Consider the following 22,156-nt stretch of genomic DNA (forward strand, 5'->3'; position numbering starts at 1 on the left):
CTGATGTCGACATCCAAATGCCGGGCACTCTCAACAGGTTTTCAGGTGCTTCAGTGGCGTGAACAGCCTCGCTCCCAAGGTTGAAGTCCTGGCGGGTTGCTCCAACATATTGCGCATTTTCGCGACTTGGCTTTACGCTGTTGGATGATTTTCTGCATGTCAAAGAATTCTCCACAGTCAGTTGAAGCTGATGGACACTGAAAAGCCATACATGTCTGAGTAAACATTCAGAAGCGATATACTTTAATCAGATGAATAACGCGCAATTAGGCGTATTTGAAATTGAAAGAACAACAGCAGCTGCTACACCAATCAAGAAACTCTAACGCGCAATACGGAGAGGCAAAATGATTCCGTCTAGCGTGCCTCAGGGGTTTACTAATAAACATAGTCTGTGTACAGTTCTTTGCTATCTGCATCTCGTTGCCGCAGAGTTTCAAGGGTTTGCCGCTCGCCGTAGAATTCAAACCAAAGTGGTGCGTTCGGAGGCCGGGGCGTAGAACCTCGCTCGTCCTGTAGTCCATAGACTGCATGCGCAGGCAGCCTGAGCTCCAGATATGTGTCATTGAGGAAGATCAAATCCATGTGAACACGCTCCCGTTTAACACCGGTAGAGCCATCGGTCGTCCATGCATCGATCATGATTTCTCCGGGGTGCTGTGGGTGGTAAAATGCATCGAGGTCGCAGTAAGCTTCACTAAGAGTGATAAAACCATTGACGGTCGTTACGAGGCCCTTGCTGAGGTCGTTCGGTTCTTCGAGGTTGGAAGTGACTGGACAAGGAGCAGGCTTAGGTCTCGGTAGGCATATTTGATGGCCAACGGGAAATTCGAAGTCTTCAAGCCATCGACATTGCCGAGAAGAATATAAATCGTAGATGTAATGTATGTTTTTGAGGTTCTCCAGTGGGTTCATTTCTCCGTCAGCTTGCGACTCGTTGATGGCCCTGATGGCGTTTTGGATCTGCGAGACCTTTCTCTCCTGGTATTGAAGCATTTTCGGCAACATGACCTCCTTCAGTTTGTTTTCACGCTCTTTGTCTCGGCGCCTAGTGAGACGCAGCTTCTTCTTTCGTTTCTCCCGTTGCTCCTTGAAATCATTGTACTTAAAGAGGTAGCTCTCGACACGTAGGTGGTGGTAATCGTCTCTGAATGTGTCGGGGAACTCGTCATTGTTCGACGTGTCGCTGGCATAGCTACATTCGTCCGAGTCATCCTCATCGACATTGCTAGACATGTCGGAAACATCGGATATGTCTTCGTCAAAGAGGTGACCGGGAATTTGTGGTCCCCCGGAATTCATATCCCACCGATTTGTAACCCACCAGACTGTAGCGCGTCGAAACCAGTCTGGTAGATTGGAATGAAGCATTGCAAAGGTTTGAATGAATTGAAGTCTTTCTCGTATACCCAGGGTAGACCCGGGAAGAGCAATAGTATTGTGAGTAATGTGTGATCTTGAAAAGTTAGAAGGAAGAAGAGACAAGAATTTCCCACTACATCAGAGAAGACAAGTCCATGCTAATATATACTAAGCTCACTGTGATTTCTTACCGGTCATAGAGTAAGGCTTCTTTGTTCTGCTGGCTCTTCAAAGGCCATCACAACCAACGCTAAAGCGTTCGAAACAAGCAGCTGAAGACGCTCTTTGTTAAAGACTGTTTGGGTAACATTTTCCCCAGAGAAAATCATCACCCATGGAATTGGGAATACAATATCTCTTGAGGAGCACAACGACAGTTGTAAAACGGCACAATGCGGCCGAAATTCAACTGTTTTTTAATTATAGTCTCTAGAGCTGGTTTCTGGGCCATCTGATTTACTTGAAATCGGCGCATCGGGCTTCAAATGCTAGGTCTTGTCTCCCTTAGCCACGCCATTGCAGCCTAACTATTATAAGGACACCTTGGAAATCTTGAAGCCACCAGGAACCCTAGTCTGGAAGACACCGGTGGGATCGTACTTTGCCGCAACATCCTTGAGAAACTTGACGTTCTCTTCTCCGTACGTCTTGATAGGGTCCTGAGCAGGGTTGACGTAGTTGAGGTACCGCCAAGGGGTTGCCATGCCCTTACCCTCGGCAAATGCCTCAAGCTCGGCCGCCGCGGCCGCGAGCTTGGTGTGAGCCAAAGCCTCCTGATCAGCAGTGCGCGTCTGTGCCTGGCCGAGCCAGATGATGGAGTTGTGCGTCAACGAGGTGTCGAGGCCCAAGACGTTGTTGCCGCTGCCCTTGGTCGCGAAGTGCTTCGGCAGAGGCTGGCTGACGAAAGTGAGGTGAAGGTCCGGGGACGGAATGAGAAGTTGGAGTTCGGCGAGAAGCTTGTCGTAGAGCTCGGCCATCTTGGTCATGATCTCCATGTCGTTGTGGAAGCAGAGAGAGAACCACACGTTTCTGTTTAGTTTCACGGTGGTTAGCAAGGCGACAATGCACAACGGCGTAAACGAAAATACCTCGCTCCACCGGCCATGGTATGGTCAGTGATAAGAGTGCCGTAAGTCTTCTTCTTCCTGTCGTCGAAAAAGGAAGGAAGGGTAGCGAGCGGCGCGAAAGACGTCGAGTTGGCGACACCAGCGGTGTTGACGGCTTGGACGGCAATCATAGGGGCAGAGCTCTCGCTGGAGTAAGCAAATGTGACAACCTCAGTGTCCTCTGGGTGCTTCTCGTTGGTCTCGATCAGGTTGACAAACTGCTTCATGACGGCATCCTTGTGCTCATAGTCCATGAAGATCAAGCCTCCATAGAGACCACCCGGAGCCGCAGCAAACGTCTGCATGTCGAAGCGCGTCACGATGCCGAAGTTGTTGCTGCCACCCTTCAGCGCCTTGAACAAGTCCGGGTTCTCGCCAGCGTTGGCGTTCACGACGGAACCGTCGGCAAGAACGACCTCGTCTATGAAATGTCAGTCTTGTTGAAGGCCGGTTGTCTTGAGAGTCTGATATGGGGGTGTAACATACAATTCTTCACGTCATCGCAAGCGAATCCGCGAACACCGGTGTGGAAAGACGCGCCGCCGCCGAGGGTCAGGCCAGCAACGCCAACATTTCCCTCGCGACCTCCGGTGACTGTCTGGCCGTACTTTTCAATCTCCTTGTAGACGGTTCCCCATCTGGCGCCGGCTCCGATGGATACAGTGCCCTTCGCAGATGTTGAGTTACCGTCACAAAAAGACGCCGCGGCACTTACACTGCAGTTCTTGTAGACCGCCGAGTTCATGCGGCTCATGTCGATGGTGACACCCTGAGCCACGTTGTTCGAGGCAAAGTGAGAGTGACCGCCGCCACGAATGGCAATGTCCCAGTTGCCGGCGGCGCTGGTGTTGACGAGAGCGGAGAACGCCCTGGAGACCTCCTCGGTGTTGTTGGGCTTGACGATGCACCACGGGTGAAGGGCTTGGGATGTGGCAGACCAGTAGGAGGCGATGCTGGAGTTGTATTCCGTGTCGGTGGGGAACGAGACACGGTCGGAAAGCCCAGCTGCGATGAGAGCATCGCACTATTCGGATCAAAGCAAGTCAGTTATCTCGATGACACCGATCGGAGGGTCGGGGCCCCGAGAAGGTAGGGCCCGGGTTTCATACACCTGTGTAGCCGCTGGCAGGCGGGGCCTGGCGGGCTTGTGGCCGAAAGCCCACTTCAAGTTGACCGGCTGCGAGTCCCGAGAGCAGCAAAGCCGCGGCGAGTGTGGAAGTGGGAGCCATCTTGGTGAAGGAGAGACAATCGAGAGATTGAAGGTGAATGAGTGGAATGAGTCTCCGAAGAAAGCCTACCCAAACAAGAATCGTCTACCTTGACTTGGGAACATCACCGATTCTTAAAGACTTCAGAAAGGGGTGGACAGCTCCGTGTCTCCCGTGATGCTTCCAAAAGCAATTGCACTGGCACGAAAGAAAAGCGAAACCGAGGTGCATCGAAGCGAGAACCCATAATTCAAGGGTTCTCATTTGACTTTCATCGAGATAAAGAATCTAGAATGCTGTGGGAAATTGGGTCCAAGTCGCTGGGCCCATGGGTACGAGGGAAGTTCTACTGGGTTGGAGAGAGCACTTGATCAGGGTATCGTACAACTTCCATAATTGCAGGACAAACTTGCTTCTACTGGTGCGCCAATGTGGCGAGCAATATGCCGTGCCACCGTCTTGCAGGCGTTACAGCCGGAAAGCGGATGGTTAGGCCGGTGCCTTGCACCAACAGCATGTTGGTTGATGACTGGGATAGATGCGAGAGATGCTTGGCATGCAGAACCGAGTGGCCAACAACAACAGATGCTCGGCACACTGTATCCCGGATGTCGGGAGCGATCAGATATAGTCTTCAACAAATGCAAAAGAAGTCAACTCTCAACGTTCACGAAGAGGCATTGCTACATGTTTCGAAGCTATCGTGCAACTTCAAGACGGCATCGGTCTAGAAAGTTGCAGTGACTAATAAGTCGAAGTCGGCTTTAAGCGCATAGACAGGGAAAGGAACTCGCTTGTGTTGGTACTGCGTAGTAATTAATAACTTCATGGGGCTGAGACGGGGGATGATCCACTTATGCGGCCGGGAGAATGTCCATTCTGTACAACCCTGAACCAACAAACGGCCTGCAACGGGATGCTGGGGTATCTCCGGATCACATCTCCGGATCACATCGCTTGTCTGCCCTAGGCCCATAAATCAATGGCTTTAGAGACTAATGAAGAGCTGGGAGAGACTGGAAACACCGCCAAAGTGCTTCCTCTTCAGGAGTGGTTTTTGGCCTCTGTCTTGACGAAAGGAACGACGGAAAGCGGCGAAAACTTCACCATATTCTGGCTCTAAACAGAATAAGCTTATCTCACATGTTGAATTAAACGTCCTTTCGGTGTTCCGTATCAAGCCTGATATCGATGAAGCCGGCACAGATCAAAGATGAATACAAATGCACGCGGCGTAAGAAACGGCAATCCCTGATACCCTCCTTCCTAATATCGTAATAAATTGAACCAAAAGTCCATGTTAGACCGAAGGCAACAGAACAATAACCTTGTCTTGCCGCCACTGAGAACCTGGCACTTGGAACCAGAAAACTCGTACCATCTTTACCTTTGCTCTCCAATGTACGTTGAAGTAGATCCCTGCTCGGACCTATCCAAGAAAGTGACTGGAGCCATCCGTCAAGCTTTTGCAATGAGATCTCCCGTTCTCCCGCTTTCCATTTGTTTTTTGTGATTTCTTCTCTTACTGTTCTCTTCTAAGGTGGCCGGCTTCTTTCTTCTTCAAGATCTGGTGACTCGAACAACTCCCAGAGTCCGTTCTGGCGCCTCGAAAACGATGCAGGACCAATTTGTTCTTCAGCGAGATGGAGCCGTGTCATCGATGCCGACGCCGAAGAACTATGGCGATCCTTCGGTGTTGATCAACGCCCCGGGATGGTCAATGCTCGCGGTCTCCACGATCTTCCTCTTCCTCCGCATCTACTGCAAGGGATTCCGAGTACGATGGATGGTCTGGCTGGATGACTGGCTCCTCGTCGCCGGCTGGGCCTTTCTCATCGCTTCGCAGGCTCTCCTGAGCGAGCTTATGCGCCTCGGATTTGCCAGGACGTACAACGTCACCCCGACCATGAGCACCTTTATCTACTCCTGGGACAACTGCCACAAGGTCGCTTTGGCGCTGACGAAGACCTCGTTTGCCGTCACGCTGCATCGTATTGCCTCGCCCTGGCAGAAGTACGTCATCTGGTTCCTCGTTGGGACCATGAATCTTCAATTCGTTGTTCACATCATTCTCACTTGGAGAGCTATCTGCAAACCACCTGGCCACGAGGATCACAACCCTCATCTTCCGCTTTCTTGTTGGCAGTCCGAGGACGCAATTACGTTGGGAATATTTGGCGGATGTATGTATTCATCGCTGTGTTGAAGTCCAAAAGCCTGGGCTGCTGCTAACGAACAATCCTTTAGTCTACTCAGCCCTGTCCGACTTCATTCTTGCCCTCTTACCATGGAAAATCGTCCTGGGGTTGCAGATGAAGAAACATGAGAAGATTGGTGTGGCGGTCGCCATGAGTATGGGAGTGCTGTGAGTTCTAATGCCATGAAACAAAAGATTTCTAAGCTGACGTCGAAAAGCGCTGGAGTAATGGGTGTCATGAAAGCAGTGCAAAGCATTGTGATGCTGGACACGTCCGCGCCAGATCGTAAGCGAATACCTCCCATTCAAGTCCCAAGCTCTTGCATTCCATGTCATGAAGCTCACGAAATGTTTTCTCCTCTCGCAGTCTTCTGGAAAATTTGCATCATGCACGTGTGGGCAATGGCCGAGCCAAACGTCACCATCATCGCCGCCTGCATCCCCGTTCTCCGCGTCTTAGTCCGACACATTCGAAGCACGCGCGAAGCCGAGTACCCATCATCCGGCGCATATATCCGGTCGGACAATCTCAGCAAGTTTCAGAACCAGTCCATGCCGGGCGGCCGTTCGAGGACAGTCAATCATCACGATCCCGCAGGGAACGACACCGATAGTGATCGCAGTATGCTGCCTCAAGGCATCGTGCGCACGACCGAAGTCACTATCGACTACGACAAGCGTAGTGGTCGCTCTGGTAACAGTGTGTCAGTCGAGGAAGAAATTGAACTGGCGGATAGATGAATAAACCGTACATACGTTTCACAGCTTCCAGACGGGTTTCTGAAGCAAATACATCAAAGAAACATTTCATTTTTATGAAAATTTATGAATATGAAAACTTAAAAATAGGTCCTATTCTTGCTATTTTCAGACTCATGATGGATCAAGGCTCCGATCCGACGAAACGTCGAGGTCGAGTCCCCCCTTTAGACGTGGGCAAGTTTCTCCTTAGAGACTCAAAGATCCACCACAGTATCGTAGCCATCATCAAGTCGCCTGAGAGGCTCATCAGTATAAACATGGAAAGATTCATTCCAAATTTGGAGGGCTAGAAGCATGTATCACAACAACACGTTACTTGGTCGAGATATCACAATCAGGAAGAATCTTTATTTTTTCTGTATGAATTTTACTGTGCGGTGCACTCTTCCTGATTTTCTCCCTCGAACGCCCCGGCTTTTTCAAGTCGCGCCTTCACGTCTTATTTTTGCGCCATCTCCGTTTGACTCATGCCGTCGGTTTTGTCTTCTTTAGCACCTGTGTTGTTCCTTCTCTTAAGAGTAGAAGAGGATATCGATGTTGTTATTCCTCTGCTCACGATCTCGTAGCTCTTCTGACATTCTTCCCTCTGTTTTTGCTGCTCCCGTCGCCAGATCCGAAGCACATGATGACTACTGGAGAGAAGAGGCAAACGATTTCTGTTGGGGTTGCAATGTTTTGGTGTGAAGCAAGGCGCGGAGAGCAGGTACGTTTGGCCTTGTGGATGTGATGATCGATTTTGACGTTTTGGTTTGATAAGAGATGAGGATTTGTGGCAATTGTTCTAATATTATATAGACTCGACTCTTGGGAGCGTAAGGGTAAATGGAGACTTTGAAGGCTTTGGATTCACCCGTCAGTTTTTTCAGTGAATTAAAGATTGGTTGTGTTGAATCATAAAGCTCTCAAACATGGATCCGACCGCGCTGGGTACTCTAATTGAGTGTCATCTGCCAGGTGGCTGGTGGTGAATGTCTATTTTCTCTCCCTTTTCTTACTACGGAAAGCAGTCTGTTCCATTGAATACGACCTCAACTCAATGATGCCAACTCATTTATCTATGAATGCATGCTACCTTTTGAGAACCTCTGCGGGTGGTCACATCATTACATGTACTGCTTCAACTAGCAAGCGAAGGCTTATGTGAGTGAGTCACGCTGCTTGGGAAGATCTCAGTGATTAATCCTATATGAGATTTGGAATTAATGAAAAACCAATTAGGTTGTGCTCCAGATGCATATCCTTCTTTGTCACTACCTCAGCTTATGAAGAAATGCTGTAAATCCTTGCAACCTTGACAGGGATGTTATATAAATGTGTCCCAGTTTCTAAAGTTGGGCTGTGATGCCTGAGAAAGCTGCGAGCCATAAACAAACGAAAGAAGAATGCTATCTATATTTGTTGTGGTCGCTATCATTCAGTGGTGGTTGATGTCATTGTTTGGTAGCCTCCGGACGTCAGAGATAAACCGGGCGTCTGAGGTTCAGATCATCCAGAGGCCAAAGCCAGGCAATTCTGAGACAGAAAATTCTAGAAACTGGTCTACGCTTGGGCATGAACTGATAAGACACAAAAGACACATGAAATGTCTTAACAGCTTTCATAAGAGAGACGTATTGAAAGAAATCAATAGACAAATAATACAAAGCCATGAGTTTGGTTGTCTTTTTTCATCAAGAGAATGAGTGCCACGTTGTGATGAGTGAGCAGTCGTCCCTGCATGTCCCCGCTTTATGCGAAAACAAGCCTAAAGACGATGCCTTTATTGGCTGGAGCGCCGTCCGTGAGCACAAACAGCGAGAAATCAGCATTGAGGTCAAAGCCTTTTTACACCGGGAAGGAGCCGATGGCCCCCCGGGGGCTTCCTGCCCCCAGAACAATGGAAATACCACGTTCTGAATGGCCTGAAAGGCAGTTGCAATCCCAGCCCGATCTCCACCTTACAGCTTAAGTAATTGGGTCCCGCCCGTCCAAACGTCAAAACCTTCGCAACTTCATCTCTTCATCTCACCTTTTCGGCCACCGGGAGCGACAAAAAAGTACATCATCACCAGCGAATTATCGCCAAAGCTCAATCGCTACATAGCTAGAAAAACATTCCGATACCAGTCATTCGCATCGAGCATCGCACAGGGGGGTTTCTACGGACGCACTCAGCGGGGACCGAACCAAACGGAGCCAACATTATGGACGGCCAAAATGACCTGTCCAAATATATCCAGCAGCTGGAACTCTTCCGGCAGCATGATTACAACCGCGATCAGATGATTCAGGTAAGCATTTTGATTCTGGACCCGGGCTACGTCTTATCTTTCAGATGGCCATCCGTTCTTTCCCCTTACCTGCCCCAACGAAGCCTGAGCAGTCTGTCCTAAAATCATATGATGTGATTTCTGACTTCGAGACGCATAGGAAATATTAGTCCGCTATGAGCGTCTGCAGCGAGATTATCTGGAAAAATGCGACGACTACAGTAACGAGGTCGAATCTCGTCGCATGTGGCAAACCAAGGCGCAAAAGGCCGACAGAGAGGTTCAGATGTTAAGCAAGACTAGCGTGAGTTGTCGCACTCCTTCCCTATCTTCTCTCAGTTGCAGGAAAGGCACTGACGTATCACAGGAATCTAATCCTTTTGTTTTCGTTATTATCGACGGAGATGGTGCCGTTTTCCAGGACGCTCTGCTCAGAGCCGGCGCCGACGGCGGTGCTCGAGCTGGCTATCTCCTGAGCAATGAGATAAGAAATTACGTTACCGACGCCTACCCTCAGACGGCAAGCCAGGATTGGAACATTGTTGTCCAGGTCGTACTTAACCTCGATGGTCTTGCCAAAAAGCTCCATGCCTCCGGCATCGTCCCCAACACTGTCGCAGAGCGCACCCTGGCCGATTTCGGTCGCGGGTTTGGCCGCTCACAACCTCTTTTCAGCTTCATTGACGTCGGCTCGGGCAAGGAGTCTGCCGACCACAAGATCCGCGAGATGCTGCGTCTCATGGTTCGCGTCACCCAGTGCAAGCACATCTTCTTCGGTCCCTGTCACGATAACGGTTATTTGCCTGTTCTGGAGCCTTACAACCTCGATCCCAACGTTAACCCACGCCTGACACTTATTGAGACTACTCCGGCCGAGGAAGGATTCAAGCATTTGAACTTTCATAGAATCAGCTTCAAGTCCGTCTTCAGGACCGAGAAGCTGCCCGACAGAGTCGAACGAACAATCGTGTCGACCATTACCGCGACCGCCGGCATGCAGCCACTGCCGCCGCCGACTAGTTTCACTCAGCCAAACGGTTCCGCCAGCAACGGTAATGGCGGTGCGCTACTGAGAAGCAACACAAACGAGAGCCAGCCGCCTCGCGTCACTAGTCCGTCCTCGAGCGGCGGTGCTCAGACGCCCACCTCTTGGTCTACCCTCACCAAGTCCGTCGCGCCCAAGACGATCGACATTTCATCTAAAAAGACTGCTCCCAAAAAGTACTACCTTCTCAATGCCGAAAGCCAGCGCGTCGACGAGGCGCTTCCGCGCACCGATCCGACCGCCGAGAAGCGGTTTAAAGACCGCATGAATAAGCTAGGCAACGTCTGCAACGCCTTCCACCTACACAACAACTGCAAGAATGGGGACGATTGCGGGTACTCTCACGGCGAGAGACTGAGTCCGGGAGAACTCCTGGTACTCAAGCAGAAGGTGAGTCTAGCGTAACATGGAAATGCTGTTGTTTGCGGAGCTAATCTAACTCCCTTCTTCTACTTAGTCTCGCGGAATTCCTTGTAGCAACATGTCCGCCTGCGACGACGTCAACTGCACGCTTGGTCATCACTGTCGTTGGCTTAAGGGATGCGAGCATGCCCATTGCCGCTTTGATGGCTTTCACGACATCGATCCTGTTTGTCCTCCTTTCGCCCTTTGCTTAGTTGTGGTGTAACTATGCTAACTTCTGCCCCAGAAACCGCGTGTGAGGGTTTTCGAGGATGGCAACACCCAAATCATGGCCGCCTAGGAGGAAATGGTCAAGTCCCAAGAGCATAACTATCAAGATTGCTACAGCAACAGCTACGCATACGCGGGCTACACAACTTGCAGCGTCACGATTGGGGAGATGGACGATCTTGACCCTGAGGGTTGTCACAGTGACGAGAGTACAATTAGGAGCGAGAGAAGCTGGAGCGTGAGCTCGGGAGGATCATGGTAAATTGGAAAAGAAACACAAGAATAAGAAGCATAAATAAATGGATAGCGCAACACTCCTCACCTCAGTTGCTTCCACGCGAGCTGACTCTCTTTTGGCCGGGTCTCGCAGGCAGACACGCGAGAGCTCATCCCCGCGCTGCAATCTGACCATCACTCACTCCCCGCAATCAGGCGGATTCGCTTGCTCACCACAGATGCTGCCTAAAAGCGTGTCCCTCTGTCCCCCGTCGACGTCGAGAAGCCGCCAAGCGCACTTGTGTCACGCAACCCCTCACTTGCTGCACGAGGTGATTCGCCGGACGCGACCAAGAAAAGTAGGCTCCTCCTGCAGGAGGCGCCTTAGCTCGGCCAATACACACGTCAGCATTCGATCAGTGTTGTGTGTGTTCCGATTGTTTGTGAAGCGCCTGTTGGACGTGACGACGCGCAAGCTGTTCTTCGTCAAATGGCAGTACAGAGGGATTGATATCTTCGGGTGATTTATTTTCCCTTGGTCTTGGCTTGGGTTTGATGATGGGAGTCGTGCATGCAGAATAGTAACGGATTGATGGTGAAGTCTTCAGACGGTCGGCACGTTCCGAGATCGACAAGGTGAAGGGGGGGCCCTCGCTTGGAATGCTGTTTTGCCTATTTTGGTAGGTAGGCAGACGTGTGGAATGTTTCCCGGGATCCTTTCGCTTGAGGATGCGTGGTCTCACCTGTGGAGGTTCAGCTTGTTCGCCTGCATTTTTGCCTGTCATTCAAGGAGGTAAATCGAGGTCCATGTAGATTATGGACTTTCACATTGTTTTATTCACTTGTAGCCTGCAGACTAGATTGAGCGCTTCTGTGAATGTGACTTGGCTCGGCGTATTGGTAGATCACTGCACTGGAAGATCGAAGGCATCGTAGGGCATGCGTATTATGTATGATCTGGACTTGGTTTTAGGCTACGATGTAGTTACGACTCTGGTGGCTTGTTTGGATGTGATTGAAAAAACACTTTCGTGCTACAACCGAACATGCTCAAGTTTTCGTGTTGAGCTTGATTTGAGGTCAACTGAAGAATAAATAGACAGACAACCTTCAACGAAAATGACGGGGCCATGTATATTTTGTTTAAAATCATGTACGCAAGTAAGTTCTCTGAGTTTTCTGGAATCTACTTCAGACTTCGAATGGCCATCTACGGTCACAATTCCGAAGGTTCTGCCGGTATTAACGCCTTAGTGGTGAGTTGAGAATCCGTCTGGGCTTTCCACATCTCGACCTGGGATTCAGTGCTAAACAATCACTCCGCAGCCTCTCTTCCCAGCTCCGTGCCGTATCCGAACCTCATACAAAAGTCTTACGTTGAGCTCTCTCGATTCTTGGCCCGGGAAGACCCACTCCGGAGCCCCCTATGACGCCAGCGGCCGGAAGGACACGATCTCCCCGAAGGTTTCCGGAGCAGCGCGCGGAGATAACGCGCGTTTCCTATTGGGCGGCAGCATCGGAATCCGGAAACCTGGGCACGTCGGCGCCACAAAATTGGAGATGCCGCCATCAGATCGTTGTCACGACTCCAGTCTTTCAGCCTTGGAATGAAAGTCCGGGTTGGTTTGAAGATTCCTCACATGTTTGTCAGACGTCATGTCTTCTGCACATCTCGGGATGTGCGGATGCGGTTCCAGCTCCGCGGAGGTCATGGCCTTCACGAGTTTTGATGAATGATGTTCGAGTATAAGTATCGTTAACGATGCCATGAGAAGTTAGATTTCTTCTTAGACCTCATCAAACGACATCACAATATCTAAAAAGCCCCCCCAAACAACTCAACTCCCACCTTAATTAACCACCAAACAACCCATCAAAATGCTCGGCAAGATCGCCCTCGAAGAAGCCTACGAGATGACCGGCATGGACGCCAAGTCCCGCCGCGAAGCATCCCTCTACATCAACCCGACCGACCGCGACCGCTACATGCGCCAGATCAGCGACCTCAACACCGAGCGCGTCCAGCTCGCCGACGACCACGGCATCGGCTACACCATCGTCTCCCTCACGGTCCCGGGGATCCAGGGCATCGCCGACCGCGCCGAGGCCGAGCGCCGCGCCACCGAGGTCAACGACTGGGCGTACGACCAGATCAAGGCCCGCCCGGACAAGCTCGGCGCCTTCGCGTGCCTGTCGATGCACGACCCCGCGCAGGCCGGCCGCGAGCTCACGCGCTGCGTCCGGGAGCTCGGCATGCACGGCGCGCTGCTCTGCGACTTCCAGCACGCCGGGCCCGGCGGGGAGACGTACCTGTTCTACGACCAGCCCGAGTACGACGCCTTCTGGGAGGTCGTCACGGGGCTGGACGTGCCGGTGTACATCCACCCGGCGGCGCCCGCCGACGTGGTGTACGAGAAGCTGTACGCGCAGCGCAAGTACCTCATCGGCCCGCCGCTGTCGTTCGCCAACGGCGTGAACCTGCACCTGATGGGCATCATCTCCAACGGGGTCTTCGACCGGTTCCCGGACCTGAAGATCATCGTCGGCCACCTGGGCGAGCACCTGGTGCCCGAGTTCTGGCGGATTAACCACTGGTTCGAGGACGTCAAGAAGCCGATTGCCAAGGACGAGGGGAACGAGGACGGGATGTGCAAGAAAACCATCAAGGAGTACTTCCAGAAGAACATCTGGGTGACCACGAGCGGGTTCTTCTCCACGCGCACGCTCAAGTATGTGGTGGACGAGATCGGGGCCGACCGGGTTTTGTTCAGCGTCGATTACCCGTACGAGACGATCGAGAACTGCTCTGCGTGGTGGGATGGGAAGGCCGAGGAGGTGAAGGAGGCGGTGGGTGGTGTTGAGAACTACCGCAAGATTGGACGGGATAATGCCCGGCAGTTGCTTAAGCTTGGGAAGTTCCACGACTCGGAGGCTCCTGTTTCCTAAGGATTCGGATGTATGATTAGATCAATGAGTCGTTTTGATAGCGCGGTAAGCGACATGGCATTGAGTACTGAAATAATAGAGAATCTTGAACGATGAAATCCGATGCTGTGACGTGTATATTATTGGAAGATCGACCAGTTGCTAAAGTCTATGCCTTGTGTGTTGAACCAACTCTCGTTCAGCAGGTCGGAGTTGAGGAAGTCCCCAAAGTCCTGCGCCAGAGGCGTCTGGTTCATGCCTGGGACCGAGCTAAAAGGCAGCAAGGCATCTCCTTGTTCCTGAATAGGCGCATCAGGTGGTTCTGTTTGGCCATTGTCAGCGAGCGGCCGAGTTTTGTCAGACGTCGGGGCTAGTTTGCATACCTGCGGGACCGCCCTTTGACCGTCTGGGCACGGCGGCGACGGACTCTCGGAACTTCTGCAGGACCTCGATACCCCTTGAAGCCGATGAGACGTGCTTCTTGTGGAAGTCGAAGATCGTCAGCGCCCGATCCCAAGACGTCTTTGTCGGCTCCGTATCGAAGCTAACGTCGAGGCCGGGACATAGGGTAGCTACGACTAGAGTAGATGCAGCTGCAAAGGTGACTTTGGAATTGCTGTTAGTCTGGCCTGTTGAGCTGTCTACATGATGACTTACAAAGCAAGACATGCCAGGCCGAGTTCTGACGGACACTTCCCAGCTTGCCGTGGAGCTCTTGGAGAACCCCATGTGCGGTGGTGACGCAAAGAATATTTGCGGCATGTCCAAAGCTGTCACGGAGTGTCGATGAATCAAGCGATGTCCTCGGTGCTCTGGTGGTTTGCCTGGCCTCTGCGAGAAGCAACGGTCGCAATAGGAGAAGACGAATCCACAAAACCCTGTCTTGATGTAAGTCCATGTTGGTATCTACCGGAATGATGGATGCGAACCTTGACTTTAGGATGTTTGCCTGCATCTGTAGGCAACACCTGACGTCTTCGCTGAACCCCTCCAAGCTACTGTCTTCCCTAAGATAAATGGGTAACTCGTCATTCAAGTCATCCAGTTTCGAGGAGAGCTGGAGAACATCGTTGAGAGCATGAGCTCTATGTTCTAGAGCATGATCGCCGTCCGTGTAGAACTTGGCGAGGATTTCGTTCAAAAGATCAAAGAGCTGTAGTGAGTGAACAAAAAAAGCCAAATATGACGGGCGGTTGAGAGGCTGGGCTGCTTCGGTGGTTTCGGATAAGTGCTCGTCGTCAATGGCAGCCGGTGCTGGGACGGAGTGTTTCCTCGACAAGAGGACTGGTCGCCCGAATGTTGTTGCAGTGAGTCTGGCAGTACGGCATCAGCGTATCAGTCGAGAACCCGACGACAGGATATCATGATAGTCTGTAGAAAGACGTACCGGTCCAATGTGATACAGCAGTGCCAAACACGCCGCCTCATCTCTCGCTTAACCTGGTTGGTCTCAGTCGCCTTGTCGCCTTCGTTATGCAAGCCGAGTCCCTGGGCTACTCGTAAGGCGACGCCGACGGTGTTCCAGCAACGATCGGCATAGGATGTGTAATGCAGATAAACCCCTCGGAGTAGAAGGAGCTGGACGACCTGCAGGGACGAATGGTCGAGCGTATCAACCGAAATGAGCTTGACAGATTGCTTGTAGAACCTGTCAGCCAGGTCTTCTTGTTCTGCATTCGATATCTGTTCGGTCCGTTGCGATCCCAGAGCGAGAACAATGCTCAGCGTCGCGTGGAATACGACGTCTTTGGGATCTCGCTTGGGGCGACCCTTTGACGGCTGCCAAAGGGCTTCATACGAAGCGATGAATGACGGCCGGTGAAGGATCGGAAATACCGGGTGCACGAATTCCCAAGATGAGCTCATCAAGCTGTCGGCTAGCCATCTTTCGGGTAGCATAATCGGCTCGGGCAGCGGATCCGGGCTCCGGGGTTGTGCCGTCGAGAAGCCGAGTACGGTCGGCGCGCTATCGGCGGCTTCATCTTCATGATCATTTGGTTCTTGGTTGTCTTTTTGATGCGGGTCTGCTGCAAGCGTGACCTGCCGCAAGAATGAAATGTTCGATGACGGCCCGTAGATGGTCTCGTCATCATTGCGTGTCAAAGAGTCGTTTTGACGCTGCGGATTGAGGGAAGATCGCTCCTTCAACTTTGTATCTCGCGCCAAATCAGTTGTTTCGTATGGAGCTTCCCTTACGGCACTTATTGGCGGCAACATGGTTGATTCCGGAGATCCCGAGCCCGGTATTGGTGAGCCTGCGACGGGACTGGCATCTTGAGGCAGAGGGGACCCCTCGAGTCTCTCTAACCTCCGTTGAAGTTCTGATAACGTCCTAGATCAGTACTTAGAGTTGTTCGTACGCGGAGCTGGAAGACGTAGGTAGAATAACTCACGGTCTCGACGACGCGTGCAGCACCGACTCCTGGTACGCGCACTGCTGCTGCAGACCCCTCGACTTGCACGTCGAGCATACCGGGCGAACGCCGTCGCAGCCGGACTTGCGGGTGCGGCACGGATTACACGCCAGTTGTGTCTTGCGACGCTTTCGCGGCGGTAGCTGTACCGAAGAAGACATGGTTGTGTTCTTGGCGAAGATGATGCGAGACCGGGTTCGGGGCGCGGGAGGGAATAGCGGATCGTGCCAGGAGCGTGGGGGCGGTAAAGCCCGGGGCTCCACAGGATGTGATGTCAGCCATGATCTCGGAGATCGGATCTAAGAGATGTTACTGCCTGCTCTGAGAAACATATGTGTCAATATACTCTTTTTTGTTGTTGTTCTCCATAATATTATCACTCGGTTTTAATACAAGTTGAGATGGTGAATTGTGATCCAGGTACACGAAGAAACATCGTGCCTGGGTTGTCAGCAAGTTGCATGAGTTCCCGCGATTCAGTGTGGATCCATGTCAGCAGGTTGCGTGTGGACTAGCCGTTGGGAGTAATTACTCGATTTCTGACTATGAACATGTGCAGTCACGATATCTGAAAGACGAAGTAAAAATGAAATCGATTAGAAATATAAGAGTCCATGGGCCCTTCTATTGAGTTCGCTCTTCTGCTATTGTAAGCTTTGATACGTCAATCGAAAACAAAATCGCCTAGTCACTTCAAAACTTTGTCTTACTTGCTCAAGATATACACAACTCGGAACAAGATATTAGCAAACTTCATTTCAATGGTAATCGACTACGAAATGCTTGTCTGGCGACAGACCACACAGCATGAGTGGGAGCGCGATCTTGATGAGACGGAGCGTTATTGGGAACAGGTCGGCTGGCTTCATGATATCAACGGTCGGCGGCCCTTCGAAGTCACTGGGCACGTATCGTTGGAGATCGAGACGGACTCAACTACGACCGAAGGCGCTGAGCGGGAGGTCCATTACGCTATGGTGCAAGCATGGTGTGCCATCCGGCAGGACCACCCGACCATCGCATCCTGGGTAGACTACAACTTTGATTCCGACAGATTCACCAAGAAATACTCAGCTATCAGGAATGAGAAGGAGAGAAAGGAATGGATACGGTCAACTTTGGTATTCATCGACACACATTCTTCTGGTGTCGAGTTCGCCAACTCGGATCCACCAACCCCGGAGTTACCGACCATGTTCGTGGTCACTCGTTCTTCTGTCGGCGCTGAAAGTGCAAGAAACACGTGCGTCAGGCGTGACTTAGTATTTCGAGGTTCTCACTCCATTATCGACGGTACAGGAACTCTTCTACTACTGGGAAACTTTCTTCGCCATTTGTCACAGGCTCTCGACCGCGGTTCTGACTACAGCCTATCACCACCACTAGATGGTTCCGAAACCGCCAACCTGAGTCCCCCGTATCGGATCGCCGCAGCAGTTCCACCATCTCCGCCTTCAGATATTCAAGAGAGAATCAGCTTGATGCACGAACAGCACATGTATTTTGGCAAGGGTATCGGCTTCAGTCGACTGCCTCAACTGCCGTTATCGTTCCGCAACAAGACCACTCAAGTGCCTGGGAAACACCAACGTGTTGAGATTGTCATCAACCAGGCTTCCGTCGCCAAGCTGTTGGTAGTCTGCAAGAGTCTTGGGGCTACAGTCACCCACGTCTTTCACGCTGCGATCCCTCTCGTTCTCAGAAATCGGCTAGAAAAGCCGGCGGAACCAACGAGACTCAAGCATGTTTTTGATCTCCTCATCAACGAACGCCCTTTCTGCAAGGATCCTTACAGCACACCCGCACATGCTGTATCGGCCTACCACTCGGGATCGTCAAGAGGCTCTACGGTGGAGATCGATGTGCCGTCCGCTGCATCGAAGCCAAGCGATCGAGAGGGCTGCAAAGAGGAGTTCCTGCGCGTTCTTTCAGACGTTCAAGAGTTGTATTTGTTTGTGCGCAATGACAAGCAACAGGGCCAACTGGCACCTCACATTTGGGCCGGCTTCTTAGGGGGTTTGCCCAAACCTCCTAAGAAGCCTCTACCAGGGCCTCCGCCTCGGGAATTTCCCTCCGCCTCCATGTCGAGTCTGGGGCAGGTGGATGCCATCATACCGCCACTCTTGGGCCGGATCGAGACGTACAGACCGTGGGTCACAGGTGATGAGATGTCGAATGGGTACGGTTGTTTCTTGATCACGCACCGCGGCGAGTTGAGTCTGGCGGCTGCGTACAACGACGCTTGGCATGAAGCTCAAGATGTTTTGGGTTTTCTGGAGGAGTGCAAGTGTTTGGTTTTTGAGGCTTTGGATATCGACGATTAATGTGAACTGGGAATGATCGATACCCCAAGCCCATTTCGAGATGCTTGAAAAGGGCCGAGAAGGTAGATTACATAGACTTAAAGCAGAGAAGCATGACGGCCGGCATTGTAATGGCACATTTCTTATTCGAGAGCTTTCTATCCAACTTATTTTATTGAAAGCCCAGTCGAGTCACGAGCTTCTGCGGATTAGAACATGATTCGGCTTGAGCCAGAGACTTTGTGATTGTAAGTGTCCCCAGAGAGTTGAGATTCGGCTCTGCAACTACATGGCCCTGAATTTCAGCAGCGACTTTTTGACCGAGACAAACTTATCACACGCCGGATCATCAGCGGAAAACAATTTACGTCATTCCATAAAAGCTGGTGGCTACAGTTGCTCGGTTTGGTTTGCAAGTGGGACATACCATTCCAAGAACCGCAAAGCCGGTAACAATTACCCCGCCATCAATGCGCATCTGGCCCGCCCACAGTGACACCTTAACGCGGAGAAACTGCCTCGACGCGGAGAAATGCTTCTTTTTCAGCTGCACAAAACGACCTTTTCTTTCCTTCGACCCTACAAGCCCCATAGCTTGATTCGTTCCACAGGCGGTCTGCGGCCTTCGGCGCCGTCGACCGAGGATGCTGTGATCGACTCCTTGCAGCAACCTTCACAACTCCCAGATCCTCTTTGCGGGGTTGGCACGAGAGACTCTGACTGGCTCATTGTTTCTCTCGGAAAAAGAACTCGGTTGTCTTCTGCTCATTGTCGGGCAAAAGTCATCCCTCGGCTTCGGCGCCGACGGCCGAAAAGAGACCCAGTTGCTCTGACGAAGTTGTCTCCTCAAGAAAAAGTTGCAGCTCGTACCGCACATTGCGGAGAAGCCCGGCATTTGGAGGGATACCCACCTTCCCAGGTACCGACAGCTTCATTGAGATGAGGGAATACAAAAAGGAAGCCGCAGCGCCGGCTCATGAGATGTTTACTGAGCCTAGGGTTAGACGGCGTTGGGAACTAATCATCTACATCATGTTGACCGCTCTAGCTCTGGCCGCATGGCTTTTGCCATCGTCAACCTCTGCCCTGTCTGTCCGCAGCCCAAGTTGCGACTCATTGGCGGAGTTAGTGAAGGAGTCGGTGCCGGGGTTGACGTCGGTGAAGTCTGCCCTCGTTCCAGCCAACACACTCAACATCTCAACCGTTTTCAACTCGGCTTCATTTTGCAGAGTCAACGGCACCGTTCCGTACCCGGAGAACAATACGGTTCTTTTTGAAGTCTGGCTCCCGGAAGCGAGCTCATACAATGGAAGGTTTCTTGCTGTCGGTAAGCTTTAAGCCATGATGCTCGTCGGCTGAATTCTGTCTCACGCGACACAGGTAACGGAGGTCTGGCGGGGAAGATTGACTACGCCGCCATGGTAGAGAATGCCAACAAGGGATACGCGACTGCGGGCGGCGACAGCGGCCACAGAGCGGAAGACAACAACGGCGGGGATGCTTACCCGGGAGGAATTCGTCTGCCCTTCCTCCACGACCGCAACCAAGTTCTTGCATGGATCAGGAATTCGATTGCTCTTTTCACGCCTCCCGCGAGGGAAATCGCCGGTCTCTACTATGAGAAGGTTCCCGAGCACGCTTATTACAAGGGCTGCTCTACCGGTGGTGCTCAGGGCTTCGCGCTTGCCGAGTATCATCCCGAGCTGTTTGATGGCATTGTTGCTGGGTGTCCTGGAAACTGGTACTCGCACCTCGCGCTGTCGTTCCTCTGGAACCAGCAAGTGACGCTGGTAAGTTCTCGAAGGTCTCCTCAGCTGGTTTGTTTGTTGACCAAAGTCTAGGATTCGGCTTTTCTGCCCCAAGAATCACTGAATCTCATCCGCAACGCGGTTCTCGACGAATGCGACACGCTCGACGGCGTTGCTGATCGTGTGCTGGAGAACCCCCTCAGCTGCACCTTTGACCTCAACAAACTCGCCTGTCCTGCATCCACGACAAACACTACCACCTGTCTCACCGCGGAGCAACTCACCGCCGCCAAGGAAGTCTATGCTGGTCCACGTCGCGCCGGTACCAACGGCAGTCTTTACCCCGGATTTGATCTTGGAAGCGAGTCCGAATGGATGGTTCAGGAGGGTCGGTTGTCCCTGTCATTCTCGCTGCCCCTGTTGCAGAACATGGTGTTCGACGACTTGAGCTACAACGGGACTACCTTCGACTGGTCGAGCGATGTGGACGCGCTGGATGAGAAAGTCGGCAGTCTGATTGACTCGATCAGCACTAACTTGACGGCTTTCAAGTCCGGTGGTGGAAAGTTGCTCGTAACTCAGGGTTGGGCTGATCCGTACAACGCTGCGACGTGGCCTATTCAGCATTTGGAGGAGGTTGAGAAGGTGACGGGGGACAGGAAAGATTGGGCTTCACTATTCATGGTTCCTGGTGAGTTGATTTGAAATCATTGTGGCGACCCGAGGTTAACTCAGATGGCGCGTAGGCGGAGGACACTGCGGAGGTGCATCCACATATCCTCAAGTGCCTGGCAAACAAAATTCTCTCGAGGCTTTGGTAGACTGGGTCGAGAACGGTGCTAGTCCCAAGGAGCTTCTTGGCGATTCCCCGGCGGATGGAAGCAAAAGAACGAAGAAGCTCTGCCCCTGGCCTCAGACTGCTAAGCTCGTTGGGACTGATGTTGATAACTCGGAGTCCTATACATGCTCCTAATTCATTGCCTTACAGTTAATAGGTCATATCCAATGGCCTTCCCTAACTCAATAGCTGAACTACTCCCACGGAAGTCAAAAAAAACCTGCGTTGTCCTTGTTTTCTCTGTGATGTACTTCGTCAAGATTATGGAGGACTCCAACTTGGATGCAAATAATCCTACAATTATTGTCATATCAATCACTACAGATTAAGGCTACTTGATAATATGACCAGCGTTGGTTTTATCATGTGCTCGATAGATGCTCATTTCAAACCTTTACTGATAAATAAGATTAAGCTCATTCGGACTTGGGATGTTTTCGAGTGGCAAAACATCATGGCTGTCTTTCCAGACAACAACTGGAACCATCGAACGAGAGGGAGAGAACGCCGCCAAAGATGCACAGTATTCTTCAGTGTTCGTCTACATTTTCTTGAGTGCCAATCATCTTTTCGCAAGCTTTCCGGCGCGAACAAGAAGGTTGATCGGTTGACACATCATTACAGCATACCACGCAAGATGCCCTTGCACCAATCACCGAGGTGTTCTATTCATACCTGTGACTTTCGACAGCCTCAATTGTGTGACAGCGGACCCCGCGGCAGCCAAAGATTACTTCACGGGCCGCCACGTAGAGGTGAGGCGGAGATGACCCAACTATAGTGCCAAGATCGGACTCAAACTGGGATGCTGCCGGTTCCCGCGTGACGTGGGCGTGGAGCCGAAGAAATAAAGACTGATGTGCACCGCTAGTTCCCGATCGTCGATAGAGCATAGATCCCTCCTCCGGTCTGGATGCCCCCTTGGATGTGCCTGGAAAACCCCACAAGTGGGCGATCAAAGAGCCAACGGCCATGCTAACGGTATCCCTGAATGTTCAGATCACGAAGACTCGGCAGGTGGGAGAAGAACGTCCGGTGTTGCTATCGAGCGTTTGCCGTTCTTGCCATCCTCCCGGTGCTTCTTTTTCTGGGAATTCTCAGGACGAAAAAGCAAAAGGCTGGAACGTCCTAAGAGCGTTTCTGTTCGGTT

At 51.7% G+C, this 22,156-nt stretch overlaps 8 protein-coding genes across 8 annotated transcripts; 5 read left to right on the forward strand and 3 right to left on the reverse strand.

Annotated features, from left to right (window-relative positions):
• Window positions 1–378: 378 nt before the first annotated feature.
• CkaCkLH20_05117 (uncharacterized protein) lies at window positions 379–1,302 on the reverse strand (the record flags this gene model as incomplete). The annotated part of the gene is made up of 1 exon (XM_038887836.1): window positions 379–1,302. One exon carries the CDS (start codon window positions 1,300–1,302, stop codon window positions 379–381), a length of 924 nt encoding a protein of 307 aa, XP_038746878.1.
• A 590-nt stretch (window positions 1,303–1,892) lies between these two features.
• CkaCkLH20_05118 (FAD binding domain-containing protein) lies at window positions 1,893–3,697 on the reverse strand (the record flags this gene model as incomplete). Its single annotated transcript, XM_038887837.1, has 5 exons — window positions 1,893–2,391; window positions 2,451–2,889; window positions 2,955–3,135; window positions 3,184–3,492; window positions 3,578–3,697. 5 exons carry the CDS (start codon window positions 3,695–3,697, stop codon window positions 1,893–1,895), a joined length of 1,548 nt encoding a protein of 515 aa, XP_038746879.1.
• A 1,594-nt stretch (window positions 3,698–5,291) lies between these two features.
• CkaCkLH20_05119 (uncharacterized protein) lies at window positions 5,292–6,614 on the forward strand (the record flags this gene model as incomplete). The annotated part of the gene is made up of 4 exons (XM_038887838.1): window positions 5,292–5,859; window positions 5,924–6,041; window positions 6,092–6,159; window positions 6,241–6,614. The coding sequence occupies 4 exons, from the start codon at window positions 5,292–5,294 to the stop codon at window positions 6,612–6,614; spliced, it is 1,128 nt and encodes a 375-aa protein (XP_038746880.1).
• Window positions 6,615–8,818: 2,204 nt separating this feature from the next.
• On the forward strand, window positions 8,819–10,632 carry CkaCkLH20_05120 (c-x8-c-x5-c-x3-h type zinc finger protein; the record flags this gene model as incomplete). Its single annotated transcript, XM_038887839.1, has 4 exons — window positions 8,819–8,905; window positions 9,045–9,188; window positions 9,252–10,319; window positions 10,579–10,632. The coding sequence occupies 4 exons, from the start codon at window positions 8,819–8,821 to the stop codon at window positions 10,630–10,632; spliced, it is 1,353 nt and encodes a 450-aa protein (XP_038746881.1).
• A 2,024-nt stretch (window positions 10,633–12,656) lies between these two features.
• CkaCkLH20_05121 (uncharacterized protein) lies at window positions 12,657–13,724 on the forward strand (the record flags this gene model as incomplete). Its single annotated transcript, XM_038887840.1, has 1 exon — window positions 12,657–13,724. One exon carries the CDS (start codon window positions 12,657–12,659, stop codon window positions 13,722–13,724), a length of 1,068 nt encoding a protein of 355 aa, XP_038746882.1.
• Window positions 13,725–13,843: 119 nt separating this feature from the next.
• On the reverse strand, window positions 13,844–16,278 carry CkaCkLH20_05122 (transcriptional regulatory protein; the record flags this gene model as incomplete). Its single annotated transcript, XM_038887841.1, has 7 exons — window positions 13,844–14,025; window positions 14,087–14,308; window positions 14,361–14,581; window positions 14,633–15,016; window positions 15,091–15,851; window positions 15,900–16,035; window positions 16,097–16,278. The coding sequence occupies 7 exons, from the start codon at window positions 16,276–16,278 to the stop codon at window positions 13,844–13,846; spliced, it is 2,088 nt and encodes a 695-aa protein (XP_038746883.1).
• Window positions 16,279–16,878: 600 nt separating this feature from the next.
• On the forward strand, window positions 16,879–18,441 carry CkaCkLH20_05123 (uncharacterized protein; the record flags this gene model as incomplete). The annotated part of the gene is made up of 1 exon (XM_038887842.1): window positions 16,879–18,441. The coding sequence occupies one exon, from the start codon at window positions 16,879–16,881 to the stop codon at window positions 18,439–18,441; it is 1,563 nt and encodes a 520-aa protein (XP_038746884.1).
• Window positions 18,442–19,452: 1,011 nt separating this feature from the next.
• On the forward strand, window positions 19,453–21,141 carry CkaCkLH20_05124 (feruloyl esterase; the record flags this gene model as incomplete). Its single annotated transcript, XM_038887843.1, has 4 exons — window positions 19,453–19,747; window positions 19,801–20,210; window positions 20,262–20,859; window positions 20,915–21,141. The coding sequence occupies 4 exons, from the start codon at window positions 19,453–19,455 to the stop codon at window positions 21,139–21,141; spliced, it is 1,530 nt and encodes a 509-aa protein (XP_038746885.1).
• Window positions 21,142–22,156: the final 1,015 nt, after the last annotated feature.

The sequence above is a fragment of the Colletotrichum karsti genome (assembly GCF_011947395.1).
Source record: "Colletotrichum karsti strain CkLH20 chromosome Unknown Scaffold14, whole genome shotgun sequence".
NCBI lineage: Eukaryota > Fungi > Ascomycota > Sordariomycetes > Glomerellales > Glomerellaceae > Colletotrichum > Colletotrichum karsti.